Source organism: Miniopterus schreibersii, assembly GCF_964146895.1.
Source record: "Miniopterus schreibersii genome assembly, chromosome: 3".
Classification (NCBI taxonomy): domain Eukaryota; kingdom Metazoa; phylum Chordata; class Mammalia; order Chiroptera; family Miniopteridae; genus Miniopterus; species Miniopterus schreibersii.
The window spans coordinates 31,464,425-31,477,736 of record NC_138103.1 but is presented as its reverse complement, the minus strand read 5'-3'; the positions used below and the strand labels follow the sequence as shown (position 1 = coordinate 31,477,736).

At 48.0% G+C, this 13,312-nt stretch overlaps 1 protein-coding gene across 1 annotated transcript in view; it reads left to right on the top strand.

Moving 5' to 3' along the window:
* Positions 1-2,586: 2,586 nt before the first annotated feature.
* The window catches only part of LOC308554518 (myosin-16-like), a gene marked incomplete at its 5' end in the record, with an annotated part of 32,418 nt that continues 21,692 nt past the window's right edge, over positions 2,587-13,312 (top strand). Inside the window, 10 exon segments of the mRNA XM_081131736.1 lie at positions 2,587-2,796; positions 5,827-5,970; positions 8,244-8,400; positions 9,031-9,058; positions 9,340-9,436; positions 10,032-10,058; positions 10,060-10,125; positions 10,669-10,732; positions 11,122-11,220; positions 12,673-12,776. Of these exon segments, the coding sequence (XP_080987862.1) occupies positions 2,587-2,796; positions 5,827-5,970; positions 8,244-8,400; positions 9,031-9,058; positions 9,340-9,436; positions 10,032-10,058; positions 10,060-10,125; positions 10,669-10,732; positions 11,122-11,220; positions 12,673-12,776 (996 nt within the window).

The window sequence follows — 13,312 nt, the reverse complement described above, 5'->3', positions numbered from 1 at the left end:
GGCGGAGGGCAAGGATAGAGGGGGTGCTCATTCATGCTGGTTTCAATCCCAGCCCTGCCTTTTCTGTACTTTGTAATACATCTCTTCCCCTTGAAGACCCTTTTAGCTTTTGCTTTCAATGAACTAAATTTTTATATGTTTTATGGTTCTTGAATTTAAAAAATGGGTCTTGGTTATCAAAGATGCCTGAGAAGAGCCTTTGTCTGGGAGCAGGGAGGACAGGAGTGGTTGGGATGCAGGGGGGCCTTGGAGTTCAGGTCATAACTGAGGGGGCTGGTGGCCACCGAGGGGTGGAACCTGATGTCAGAGGCCTGTACAGCCCTTGGGTCTGTGCCCCAGGCCACCAGCCAGGACAACAGCAATAAGACCTTAGCTGGTGGTTCACAGCAAAACTATCATTAGAAAAGTACAAGCAGCCATACTGGACTAAACAAAGGAGAATTTCTGGCCCATCCTCCTCCACTGGAACAATGGAAAAGGAACCCAGCCCTAACACATTTTAATCTGACCGGCTGATACCTGGGTTTTCTTTTCATATGGATTTTGGTCTCATCTCCCCAGTGACTTCCATCTTTGTTAAACAGAACCAGGAAACTGAGAGCAAAAAGACAATGCAAAGAGCGGGCAGGGACAACCAATGACAGAAGGTTTATACTGAACAATCATATCTTCCATAAACGGGGCAGGGGAGGCCCAAGGAGGCCACTGAGCTCCAAGGTGACCTGTGGCACGGCTGAGTGAGATACAAGTCTCCTGGGTGCTGGATGAAGATTGCTCAAAGCTACTGGCAGGAACCAAGGGCTCCCAGCCCCGCGCTCCTCAGCAGGACTCAGGAGGGGTTAGGCAGGGTTCTTACCCTGGGCTCGGGATCTTCCACGGGAAAACAATCCCATTGTGATGTTTGTTACCTTTAACTAAAATGTACCATTTTCTCCCCTTTTAACACAAGCAACAAATCGGTCATATTAGCAGTACCTGTGACTGTCAGCAATGGAAGTCACCGATATTTTCATATCATGTTACATATGTTGCAGAAAGCTCAAAAGATTGTCCATTCCCACTGCTGCTTCAGAACAGTGGTTATGAGAGCTGCTGTTAGACTGTGTTATTTGATGTGTTGGTAAAGAAGCATCATGCATGTTTAATATTTTGTTAATTATATTTTAATGCCATTTGTTTTCTTAGTGACCCTATACATTTTATTACCTGAATTTAAAACATTTTACCCAATGGGAGTACAGATATCACCAGATGGCACAAGGCCCCCACTGTCCTCTTTCCATTTGTAGTTTCTATGAAATGGACCAACTCCGGGGCTGGGGAACCCAGGCTCCAGCCAGGACTCTCTAAGCAGGACCCCACAGGGAGATGAGAAAAGAAGAAGGTGTCTGTCTGGCTTTGCCTCCACTGCTTGCCTGTCCTGCCTCAGCCTCTTTTGGAAACACCAGGGCCCCTTCCAAAACAGGTGCTCTTCTGAGGACAGCTCGGTGCAGCAGGGGTCCAGGAGCACAGTAGTGAGACCTGCCATCTCCAACTGGTTTATTTAAAGGTGGAAGCTGAACTCTTGGCCTCTAGAACAGCACTGCTAGCAAAGGGGCTCAGAATCACACCCTCCCCAAAACTTCAAGAAGTTTCTTCACTCCCAAGACAATCTGGGACACCCTGACTTCCCTCTTTACCCCTTGAGTCCCCCAGTTCTCCTTCTTTCTGGTGGTTTGGTGAAACTGTCTGGGATTGGAAAGTAAGAGGCCCAGGCTTGACCTCAGGCTGGCCTCCTCTTAAGAGAGGTAATTACTGAACCTGGGCAATTATTTGTAGCCAGGTCTCACTTAGCATCTGGTAAAGCCTATGGACCTCGGATTAGAGTAGTGGTTTTAAATGTATAAAATAAACTACATAGGGTTACAAAGAAAACTGATGGTATAAAATACAGTTATCAAAATATTAAGAAGTCAATTTGTGATATAGTAATTAAAAGTGTACTTCTTTGTTAGCAGATTTAAATAACCTCCAACTGAGGGTCTAATAAGACCATAATTTCAAAACTGAGATGAGGATAAATACTGTTTTGAGGTGTCTGCAACCACACTAAAATAAAAGGAGACTAGCTGTGAGTTCTGCTGGGGACAAGTCACAGCAGTTCTGGTACTACCGTGGCCTGTGGCCTCTGTTCACATCTTAAGGTAAAGTGAAAACCAAGTGGTAATTGTTTTCCCATCCCATTTCATAGTTCCAGTCCTTACTTGACCCTCTCTTGGCTCTCATCTTCTCCTGCATAAAATGATCCAGCCTGACCTCGCAGCCTTAGTGTGAGGGGTGTATCAGACAAAAGATGCAGAAGTGTCCTATGGTTGGCGGGGGTACACAACTCCAAGGAGTTATCAGCTTATTCTATGTTAATAAGACCTAATGTTACCAAGACATCCAAAATGACATGAGAGAAGCAACCCCATCCCTCTCGGGCGTTCACCTCGGCCCACACACCAGCCTTGACACGCCGTCCTTGCTTTCTTTCCTCCGCAGCACCCGGGGAAGTCCTGGTTCCCACCCTTGGGTCCTTCTTGCTCCTTCCTCAGCCAAGCCACAATGCCTGGTGGATACAAAGGCGAATGTGGGGACGATGTCGACCCGATGCCCTTCCTGGCACCTCCCGAAAAGGAGAGGATCGAAGCCATGAACAAGCCCTACGACATCAAGAGGTCCTGCTGGGTCAAAGACGAGAAGGAGGGCTTCGTCGCTGGAGAGATCCAGTCTGAGCAGGGCGACCAAGTCACCGTGAAGACGGTCACCAACCAGGTGAGTGGGAAACAATCTCCAGGATGAAACTGAGCTTTGAGTGTGGCAGACACTCAGGCTCTGTTGTCCACGCTTCTGCTCAAGATGCAGGGTGGCAAGAAGAGCAGATGCCCCTGAGTCCCATGTGCTGGGTTCAAGTTCAGACTCAACGATACTCAAGCTGTGCGGCCTCGGGAAAGATACTTTTCCTCTCTGAGCTCTGGCTCTCCCACAGTAGAAATTCCAACTTAATAGGACATAGAATAGTGCTTTGTATACTCTAAAACAGTGCATGTGTATAAGAGAATATCATGAGAGCTTCTTATCTTTAAAGCCCCAAACAGCTCTCATGTGGAATCTGTTTTCTAAGAGTGAGAGTGAGTAGCCCAGCCATCGCTATGTGCCTGTGATGGCATGAGGAATGTGAGACAGGGCCTGGAACACTTTGGCCAACCTGGGTGAGCTCTTCAGCTGCATGAGCAACAGATGGAGGCTCCTGAGCCCCTTGCCGCCTGACAGTGGTGTGCTGGAGCTGGCTTGTCCCAAGGCTAAACATTCAGGATTTGCAGCCAGTTGTTAAAGCTTTAGCAGCCTGATGTCAGCCATGGTGGAAGTAGTTACATGAGAATTGACAAATGGTACAAATCAGAGATTTTCCCCCCCACACACACACACACTGATGGTTTACCAGCACACCAGTCTCTGCCAGTCCACGCTGTCTGACTGTGAGGGATGACTTGAGAAAGTGAATAGAAAGTTTTTCATTAAATCCCTACCCTGCTGCAAACTTCTGGTGAGGCGCTGAACTTTTTTTTTTAATCTTCACCCAAGGATATGTTTTGTTGATTTTTAGAGAGAGAGGAAGGGAGGGAAAGAGAGAGAAAGAAACATCCATGTGAGAGAGAAACACTGATTGGTTGCCTTCTGCACGTGCCCCAACTGGGGGACAAACCTGCAACCTAGGTATGTGCCCTGACCCAGAATCAAATCTGCAATCTTGCCCTAGCCAGTTTTGCTCAGTGGTTAGAGCATCGACCCGTGGACTAAAAGGTCTTGGGTTCAATTCTGGCCAAGGGCACATACCTCGAATGCAGGCTCAATCCTGGGCCCAGCCCCAGTCCAGGCAAGCGCGGGGGGCAAACAATTGATGTGTCTCTCACATTAATGTTTCCCCCTCTCTCTCTCTCTCTCTCTTTCACCCCCTTCCACTCTCTCTGAAAAAGCAATGGGAGAAAAAACCCACAACTATCCTTGTGTGAGGATTAAAAAAAACACCAAAAACCCCCACAACCTTTTGGTGCACAAAACACTCCAACAATAAGCCACCCAGCCAGGGCAGACACTAAACATTTTATTTAATCCTTTCAATAACCTTATGGGTCAATAAGATTTACTGACCCTATTTTGCAGTAGGATCAAGGAGACTTTAGGTGACTTGCCCACAGTCACAATGATGAACTCAGATTCAAAGCTAGAGCATCTGGCTCAAACCCCTGTGTCCCCTCTACATCACCATGCCATCTCTCCATGGCGGGCTGCAAAGGGGGAGTGTGAGGTCAGTCCTTGGTTCATTTCATGCATAAGAGAAGCTAGATGAGAAATTGCAATAGCTGAGCTTCACTTTGTACCCCCCTTCCAGGGGAGTGACAGGAAAGAGTTGAGGCTATTGCCAGATTAAAGTGGATTTGAACATGAAAGTCAAGCCTAATTCTCAGAAGGAAGATACTTTTCAGAAGGGCTGAGCACTGCAGTGTTGTAAGAAATGATGGATAATAAGTGCAGAGCCCCAGAGGCCCCAGTTTGGATGCAATTTAAGGACAACACTTATTTAAGGACAACACTTCTGTGAGCATCTGCAGTGGACACACCATCCAGCCAGGTGTGGGACAGAAAAGACTGACTCACCTGGTTCCTAAGATAAAGGCAAAGGCCTTCATTCCGCTGCAGGAGCTGAGAGATTAAGTGTTCTCCTATAGGCAAAGCCCAGGGATCTGAAACTACTGGAAATGGACTCTGAATAAAACCCAGCTTGTCTGGGGCAAGAGCAGGAGGCAACCAATCTAAGTGTGTCTCTTTCATATGGAAGTTTCTCTCTCTCTCTCTCTTCCTTCCACTCTCTCTGAAAAGCAATGGAAAAAATATCCTCGGGTGAGGCTTAAAAAAAAAACCTAGCTTGATTTACTAGGGGTGTGGTGACCAAATTATCTGCCTATTGCACTCATAAATTATTAAAAGCCCTCAAAATTCAAGTATGTGTTCAAGCCTCACATCTCAGGCTGTAAGCAGCTCAAAGATATTTTTTCTCTGGATCATGTCTTAAGGTTTGGTCCCAGATGATGAAACTTAAGAGTTGGTGCTAGTTTTCATTTACAGATGAAAAACAGGGGAGCAGAGAGGGACAGGACTTGTCCTCCATGCACAGGAACTCCAACTCTTAATGCTGTACATCTACTGCCCAATGTTCACCATTGTCTTTTTCTTTATCTCATTTGCTTCTTGCTTTGAATTTTATCCTTTAAGGTGGTTTGTTGGGAGCACAGAATGTCTTTTTTTTTTTTTAACAAAAAAGTTCATTGCTATTTAGAAACCACCACTAATTCCCAAGTCAGGGAGCCAAGAGTCACATCTCTGCAAAGTGTGCCTGGGATCCATGAGGAAACTCTGATCAGCTACCAGAATGGACTTGGTGGGAAGAGAAGCATAGGCCAGAGGTGCTCTGAATGTAGGGAGGGAACTTCATAGCTTACAAGGTATTTTTCCACGTTCGCACTTAAGTTCATATAATTCTCCCAGAAACCAGCCATGGAAGCTATTGTCATCCCTACGTCAGAGGGGAGGCAGTTAGGGCTCATATGGCCTCAGAAGTCCCTTCCCATCCCAAGTTGCACAGAGAGGCATGGCTGGACCAGGAGTTGGGCCCACTGGATGCCTGACTCCAGCTCTTTCCCCGACACCAGTTTTGTGTGTGGTAACCTGTGCCAGATGCTGCTGTGGCTGTGACAGTACTGTTCCCTAATTCATGTGCTGCTATGTCTTGACATCTCTCCCCAGACTGTCACTGTGAAGAAGGATGATATCCAGCAGATGAACCCGCCCAAATTCTACCAGGCTAGCGACATGGCGGACATGACCTTCTTGAATGAGGCCAGTGTCCTGGACAATCTGTGCCAACGCTACACCAACATGAGGATCTATGTGAGTGCCCGGGGCTGGGGGTAAGAAGGAAGTGGGCACTGCAGGTCTTCTACCCATCTCCTGATGGGAAGGGGCAACTACTCTACCTTCCCCAACAACCAATGCACATTATGACTCAGACAAGGGCACAGGGACTTCCACTCCAAGCTTTCAACATCTCAGTGATGGCACCATCTCCATAGGCAGCTGAAATACCTTTTCCTGAAGCTATCACCCAGAAGTCTTCCTCCCTACCCCACCACCCCTGCAGACTCTCCAATCAAAACATCAATTTCCCCCTAGTGACTTTATATGGTTTGATTAGAAGTCCCTTCCTTTCTACCCATTCTATCCAACCATCGATTTCTATCCATCCATTTCTATCCAACCATCAATTTATCTATTCTTCTTTCTTTCCTTCTTTTCTTCCTTTCTTCCTTCCTTCCTTCCTTCTATCCATCCATCCAATCATTCACTCAATAAACATTGTGCACTATGCTAGGATGAGCAAGTGGGTTACCATCAGTCCCCTGACCATCTTGAAAATCCTAAGACAGAAATATGATTTCCTGAAAGTGCTGGTGGCTAGATTCAAAATGGGATGTAAGGAAGTTTTTGTGTTTGCCCCTCTAGATGTCTTTACTAAGACACAAAGATTCTTATCTGGTAGGAATACTTGAGGTGGGGCCTCTCTTCAAGGTCAGAGGCCCTTGGGGATTTCTGGGAATGTGTGGTGACAGCCAGGATGGCTGCTGCATGCTTCCTTCCCTCAACTTGCTTCAGTCCCCAGCAACACCATAGCCCCAGGCCGTGCTGAAAGATCTCTAGAAAGCTCTTGGGGATATCTGCTGGGCCTGGACACTAGTGATGGCATCATTGGACCTCAGGTCTGTAAAGAACCGTACTCTCCTTGACTGAGCCTAGAGCTTGGGCTGAGAATGTCTGTGTGGGCTTGATGGCCAAGCTCAGGGCTGGGGCTTACTCAGGGTCATTCTGCAGCCAAGCCCTTGCTCTTCGTGGGTGGTCATACTATGTCTCTGGGCCAAGGGACTGTAGGCTCTGTGGAGTATGGGCTAAGGGGCCAGGTCAAGGAGTCTCCTCCTAATGCACCACAGTTGCTGGTTGAACAATTCTGACAGGCAGGGACAGTGCCACAGCTTCACCTGCTTCCCTCTCATGTCTCTCCTTCAAGGGAGGGTGGGGAACCTCTCCTCATTCTTACCAAAAAGGGCTATAACTGGTTTCCAGGCTGCTGTCTGCCCCCACCCCCACCCCCACCCCCACTGAGACAGGGCTGGAGGGAAAGAGTGATTCAATGGTTGGAGTCCCAGGATGAGACGCTGTGCATCATACTTTCAACTCTTAATAAGATTCCTTTTAATACTCAACATATCACATCTATGCTAAGGAGAAGCTGGGCCTGGAGGGGATGGGGAGGGGAATGGTATTCCCACTTGTACCAAAGCGGAAGGTCTTAAAGTTGAACTGTAAAGAATCACAGGGTGGGGACATCAGGTCAATACGGGCGTCCAGAGAGGAGAAGGGAACGTTTGGGGGTCACAGATGGGCAGTCACAGATTTGGCCATTTCTTCCTTCGCTTATTCCCCACTCAGGTCATTTCTTTTACTGCCTCATTTTGTTTTTCTGATTTTTTTTTTTTAATGGGATGATTTTCTTACAAAATTGCCTTGGGATAAAAAGAGAGGCTGACGTCTCTTTTTAAGAGTAGGTCAAACCCAACTGCCCACCTGGTAGGGGATCATGCCCAAACCATGAGCACTTGGGGCTGTTAAAACACCCCAGAAATCTCTCTGTGAACTCTCACGGAAAAGTCTCCCAGATATATTAAGTGGAGAAAGCAAGACATAAAACATTATTATGAAATACCATCTTTCATTTTCAAAACAAGGTGGGGCATAAGAATGTGTCTCTGAATTTGTTTATGCATCAGAAACTGTGGAAGGGGGTATTAGCAAGTACTTACGTGTGGGAGGAGAGGGCAGGCACCAAGCAGTTGGGAGAACTTTTTGCAGCATATTTGTCCATACAGTGACTGTTATCTATTCAAATAACTAAACCAAAAGAAAATGGAACAAATACATATTAAAGAGAAGACTTGTTTTGCTTACTGAATAAAGACTCACACATAGATTTTGCCCCCGGAGAGGAGACCAGGCCTCTCTCCAGGCTGGCCGTGACCTCCAGCCAGGCTGCTCTATGACAGGCTGGGGCCCAGAGCGAAGGGGGCAGCAAGAGGAAGGACCAGCTAACCATCTTCCTTCCCTCCCACCAGACCTACTCGGGCTTATTCTGCGTGACAGTCAACCCCTACAGGTGGCTGCCCATCTACGGGTCCCGAGTGGCCAACATGTACAAAGGCAAGAAGCGCACAGAGATGCCACCCCACCTCTTCTCCATCTCAGACAATGCCTACCACGACATGCTCATGGGTGCGTAGGGTGGGGCCTGCTGGGGCTCTTGTAGTGGGTGACGGATACTCCTTTGCCACTGTTGCTCCAAATACATTAGAACCATATGCTATCCAATCTCAACTCTGAAGTTCTCTGTTAAATGTTGAGCAGCAACAGCATGTGATATCAATACCAGGTACCAGTGCTCAGTGAGTGCCCAGGGCGTTTGCTAAGTACCAGCCCTACCTCATGCCCTACCTCATTTAAGCATCATAAAAGCCAGGATGCCAAGTTAAGTAACTTGCCCAGAACTCAAGTCAACATTTAACCATTCCCTGTATGATCTCTTCCATACAGTACAGAGGCCCATGAAGTGATTTTTATTATCATTTCTCTTTATTTTGCTTATGACTAGGTAGCTTTATGGGATGGGGCTGGAAGAAACAGGGTGGCTGGTCAATTCTCGGCCCTTTCTACAAAAATGCTTGATGCAGAGGCAGGCGTGTCGCCATGGACCCCACAGGATCCTGGGTTTTCAGACTCAAGTGGCTTCTGTGGCCATTCTCCAAGTAGGGTGGGATGCAGGATGGGTGAAAAAGATGATGTTAAGTGTCTAGTTTCTAAGTGTTTCCTAATTACATATTCTGATTGCTGTTGTATTTCCTGCAGATCGTGAAAATCAGTCTATGCTAATCACGTAAGTTTCTCTTCTGTGTCTTACATATGTAATTAAGCCTTCTTAAATTAATTGGTGGAATCTTGTACAGAAATCTGTAGACAGCAAGTGGTCTTAGCAGGACTAGTAAATCTGCACCTGCTAAATCAAGGGGACCCTCCATGTCCCGAAGCCCCCCACCTGTCTATCAGGGCTAAGGGGTGAAATGTGATCACACTCAACCTGCACCTTTTATTGCTCTACTTCTCTGCTGCCACTCCCCTCTTCATGCTTCACTTGTCTGCTCCCCTTTCCACCCACAGTGGAGAATCTGGTGCTGGCAAGACTGAGAACACAAAGAAGGTCATCCAGTACTTTGCCAATATCGGAGGAACTGGCAAACAGTCCACGGATGGGAAGGTAGGGCTGACTGGGCAGACTCGGGATCTGCCATCCCCAGCCCAGCACACATAGCAGTGCCTGCTCTGTGGGTTAGGGCCATTTTACAGACGAGAAAACTGAGGCTTGGAGAGAAGCGACTTGGGTGGGGTCACACAGGGAGAAAGTGGCTGCAGACCCGGGTATTCTCCCACAGGATGAATTCTGCTGCCCAGGCCACATCTTACACTCAGGTCCTGGGCTACAGAGGGCATTAGCTGTGCCAGTGGCAGCAGTCAAAAGCTGAGAAAGAAAAGGAGTGTTAGGAGGGTGACCAGGGATGCCCAAGGAAGGGTATTCAGCTCACTCAGGAGTCTCTCCATCATGAGCAGTGAGGAAACAACAGCTAAGAATGAAGTCCTGTCATCGGCCAGTTGCCCCTCCAATGGCAGGGGCTGCTGGGGGATAGTCATCAGGCAGTGGCCCTCCTCCCAGGTCCCCTCCAGCCCCAATTTCCCAGCCTCCCAAACCTGTTTCCATCCTGATTCCTCGCACATAAGCCACAGTCATCTGAAAGCCCTGAGTCCCCAGGCAGTAGCCCACAGACCACCCCAGCTGGTGTTTCTCTCCGGGGCAGGGGTCCCTGGAGGACCAGATCATCCAGGAAAAACCCCGTGCTGGAGGCTTTCGGGAACGCCAAGACTACCAGGAACAACAACTCCTCTCGCTTCGTAAGTGCCAACAGCGGCCACGGTGGGCCCTTGGGCGGGGGGGGGGGCAGGTTTCCCCACCCCAGGCCAGGTACGTAATTTGGGGCTGACTTAAACATACCAATGGGATTAGGCAAGTCACACCATCTTCTTCTCAGAGATTTTTCAAAGTCAGGGTCCATACCAAACAGATCCCATATCAGTACATAAGTCAAGCGGCTTGAATGCAGAAACTTAGGAACATGGTGAGGTTGGGGCTACGAAGTCAGACAGGGGAGCCAGAGATTTGCAACATCTGGAAGCTGCAGACTCCCTCCCCAATCCTACAGCTACGGCTACCCCACAGACCTGAGACTGAGCTCCAAAACCCACCCACCTCCTCTGCCCATCTCCATGGGACATCCATGACTCAGAACACAGTCATGTCTGGCCCAGTTGCATTCCCGAAGTGCCCTCTGAATTCAGGGGGCTGTCAATGAGTGAATGCAGCCAAACCTGGGCCACATGTTGCTCTAGAACTACACACACCCTCTCTCACGACCCTCCCCTCTCCTCCCTGCTCAGGGCAAGTTCATCCGGATCCACTTTGGAACTACAGGCAAACTGGCTGGAGCTGACAGCGAGAGCTGTGAGTTAGGCCCTTTCGGCGGGTTCTTCTAGGCAGGACCAGCTCCATAATGCGTGGGGCTCAGTGCAAAGTGACAACGAGGGCCCCCCTGTTGAAAAAGTATTAAGAATTCCAAACGAGCGACAGAGGAAGGTTACATCAAGCGCGGCCCTTCTGAGCATAGCCTGCCTCATGCCCAGCCTGTCTGGCCTCCACCAGCAGTCAGGCCAAAGACCACAGTTAGCCCGGCCAGTGCTTACCTGCGCAACAACACCACGCTACCCCTGCGCTGTGTGTCTGGGGGAGAGGGAAGAATGAACCCATGACTGCCACTGGGCTTTACGGGAAGGAACCCTGCACCCCAGGCAGAATGGGATGAACTTACAGGCGTTTTGTCTCTTCTCTTCCAGATCTCTTAGAGAAATCTCGTGTCATCTCACAGCAAGCAGCTGAGAGGGGCTACCACATTTTCTACCAGATTCTCTCTAACAAGAAGCCTGAGCTTATTGGTAAAGATCTTTATGTCTGTCCGCCTTCCCCTTAACTCATTTCTCCTCTTTTTTCAATATTGAAAAAAATCCCATGTGCGGAGCCATGGTTCTGTCTGAATCTCAGTACTTTAGAATAATGTGAGTAGGTTACAGGAAACTTTCTCCAAGTTCCACTCACAGCTCATCTGCACAACAGCCTAATGAGGCTGAACTTCACTGTTGGCTCATTTCACAGATGGGGCTTTGGGATGCCTCAAGCTCATGGCTGAGACACAGACCTGGGATATGGAGCTTTAGACCTCTTGTATCTTGGACCGGCTGCCTCTGGGATCAATACTCAGACAGCAGCAGAGAGATCAGCCAAAGACCACAGTTAGCCCAGCCAGTGCTTACCTGAGCAATAACAACACGCTACCCTCTGGGGAGACACAGCTCACTCTGCGTGCACTGCTCACCAAGCAGGGTCCTTTCATCCACTCGGCCGGATGCCCTTGGACAGGCACCAGCATGCTTGATTGTCCTTGGCAGACCTGCATGGGATGTAAAGGGTGGGACATAGGGATGAAGATTCAATCTTCCATATACACACTCCTGGCCCAGCCGGAGACTAGGGCATTGGACACCATCCCCACCCACAGGTGGGCTTTATTTGTGTTCAACACAGTGTACTTTTAATTTATGGATGGCATTTTGATATTGCAGACTTCACATAAAAATCCAATTTCCTGGCTTCTCTGGAGTAGCAGAAGATCTGGTAGCTATGGGCCTGCTCTCTCATGTGGTGCTAATCAGGACAGCTGAATAGTGGTGGCCTGGATGCAGCTCAGACTCTCTTGTTTACCACACTCGCCACCAAGCCCTATTGCCTCTCTGGTGCAGAGTAGTGCCTCCATTTATCTTCAATTCTTGAGCTGTAGTTTTTCTTGATAGTAGAGATGAAAGAAAGGGCAACCATTCCTTACGAGTATGACTCTTCCAAAAGTGAAAAAACAAAGATCAAGAGGGACACACATTTGAAAAAAAATAAAAGGATATTTCTTTGTGAAAACAACAATGTCCCATACATATTATATGAAGTGATTATTACTGCCCAATGATGTGTTCCCTTTTGCCTTAGAGTCTGACCTCTTTATAGGAAAGAGGAAGGAGAAAAATATGAATTCATTTATTCCAAAAATATCTATTGGGTGCATACTAGGTTCCAGGTACCGGGCCAAGAGACAGAGGACATGACCAAGTCCTTGAAACACTCTTTCCACTCTCAAGCTCCTCATGTGACCCTGTTCAAGTCCCTCCATGACTCAGGGTGATCCCAGAGGGAAGGGATCATGTCTTATTCAGCTCTGCAGCCCCCATGATGCCCACCATCACACCTGGCACATGACAGGCATTTAGAGATACTGGTTTAAAATGAAAGAGAAGAAAGGCATGTGTCACCAAGCTATTAATTCACTTTCCTGCTCTTGGCAGAGACTTTGCTGCTGGTCCCTAACCCTAAGGAGTACCACTGGGTGAGCCAGGGCGTCACCATGGTAGAAAACATGGACGACGGGGAGGAGCTGCAGATCACAGATGTAAGTGGGTGGATGTGGCCAATGAAAGACAAAGAGACTCAAGATGGATGGATGCTTTGGGGGCCTACATGCACTGCCATCAGAATTGGGGTGGGGGCCTAAGAGTTGTCAGGCAACAGCCCAGATTCTTCCTGGGAGATTTCTGGGGTGCAATTAGCATTCCTCCAAGGGTGTCCTAGCATGCAGAGTTTCTCTCTGCAGTATTGAACTAGAATTCCATAGGAACCTTAGGGGCCATGTGCTCCAGGCATTTGTTTTCCTTTTCTCAGTCCCTCTGGGTGTTCCTACTACACCCTCTCTTTCTCCTGCTCTTATGGCACCTGTGACTTCTGTTAGTAGGATTTGTGTAATCTCTCCTGTTAGACAACACAATTGATTCCTGATGCATCTTTGCCTTCTCTTCTCCCAATACCTAACAATAATAATGATGGAAATACTACTAGTACTACTTCCCAGTTATTGTTATATGTCAAGCACTAGACTAAACATTTATACATCATTCTGATTTATCCTTCTGACGACCTATCTACATTTTG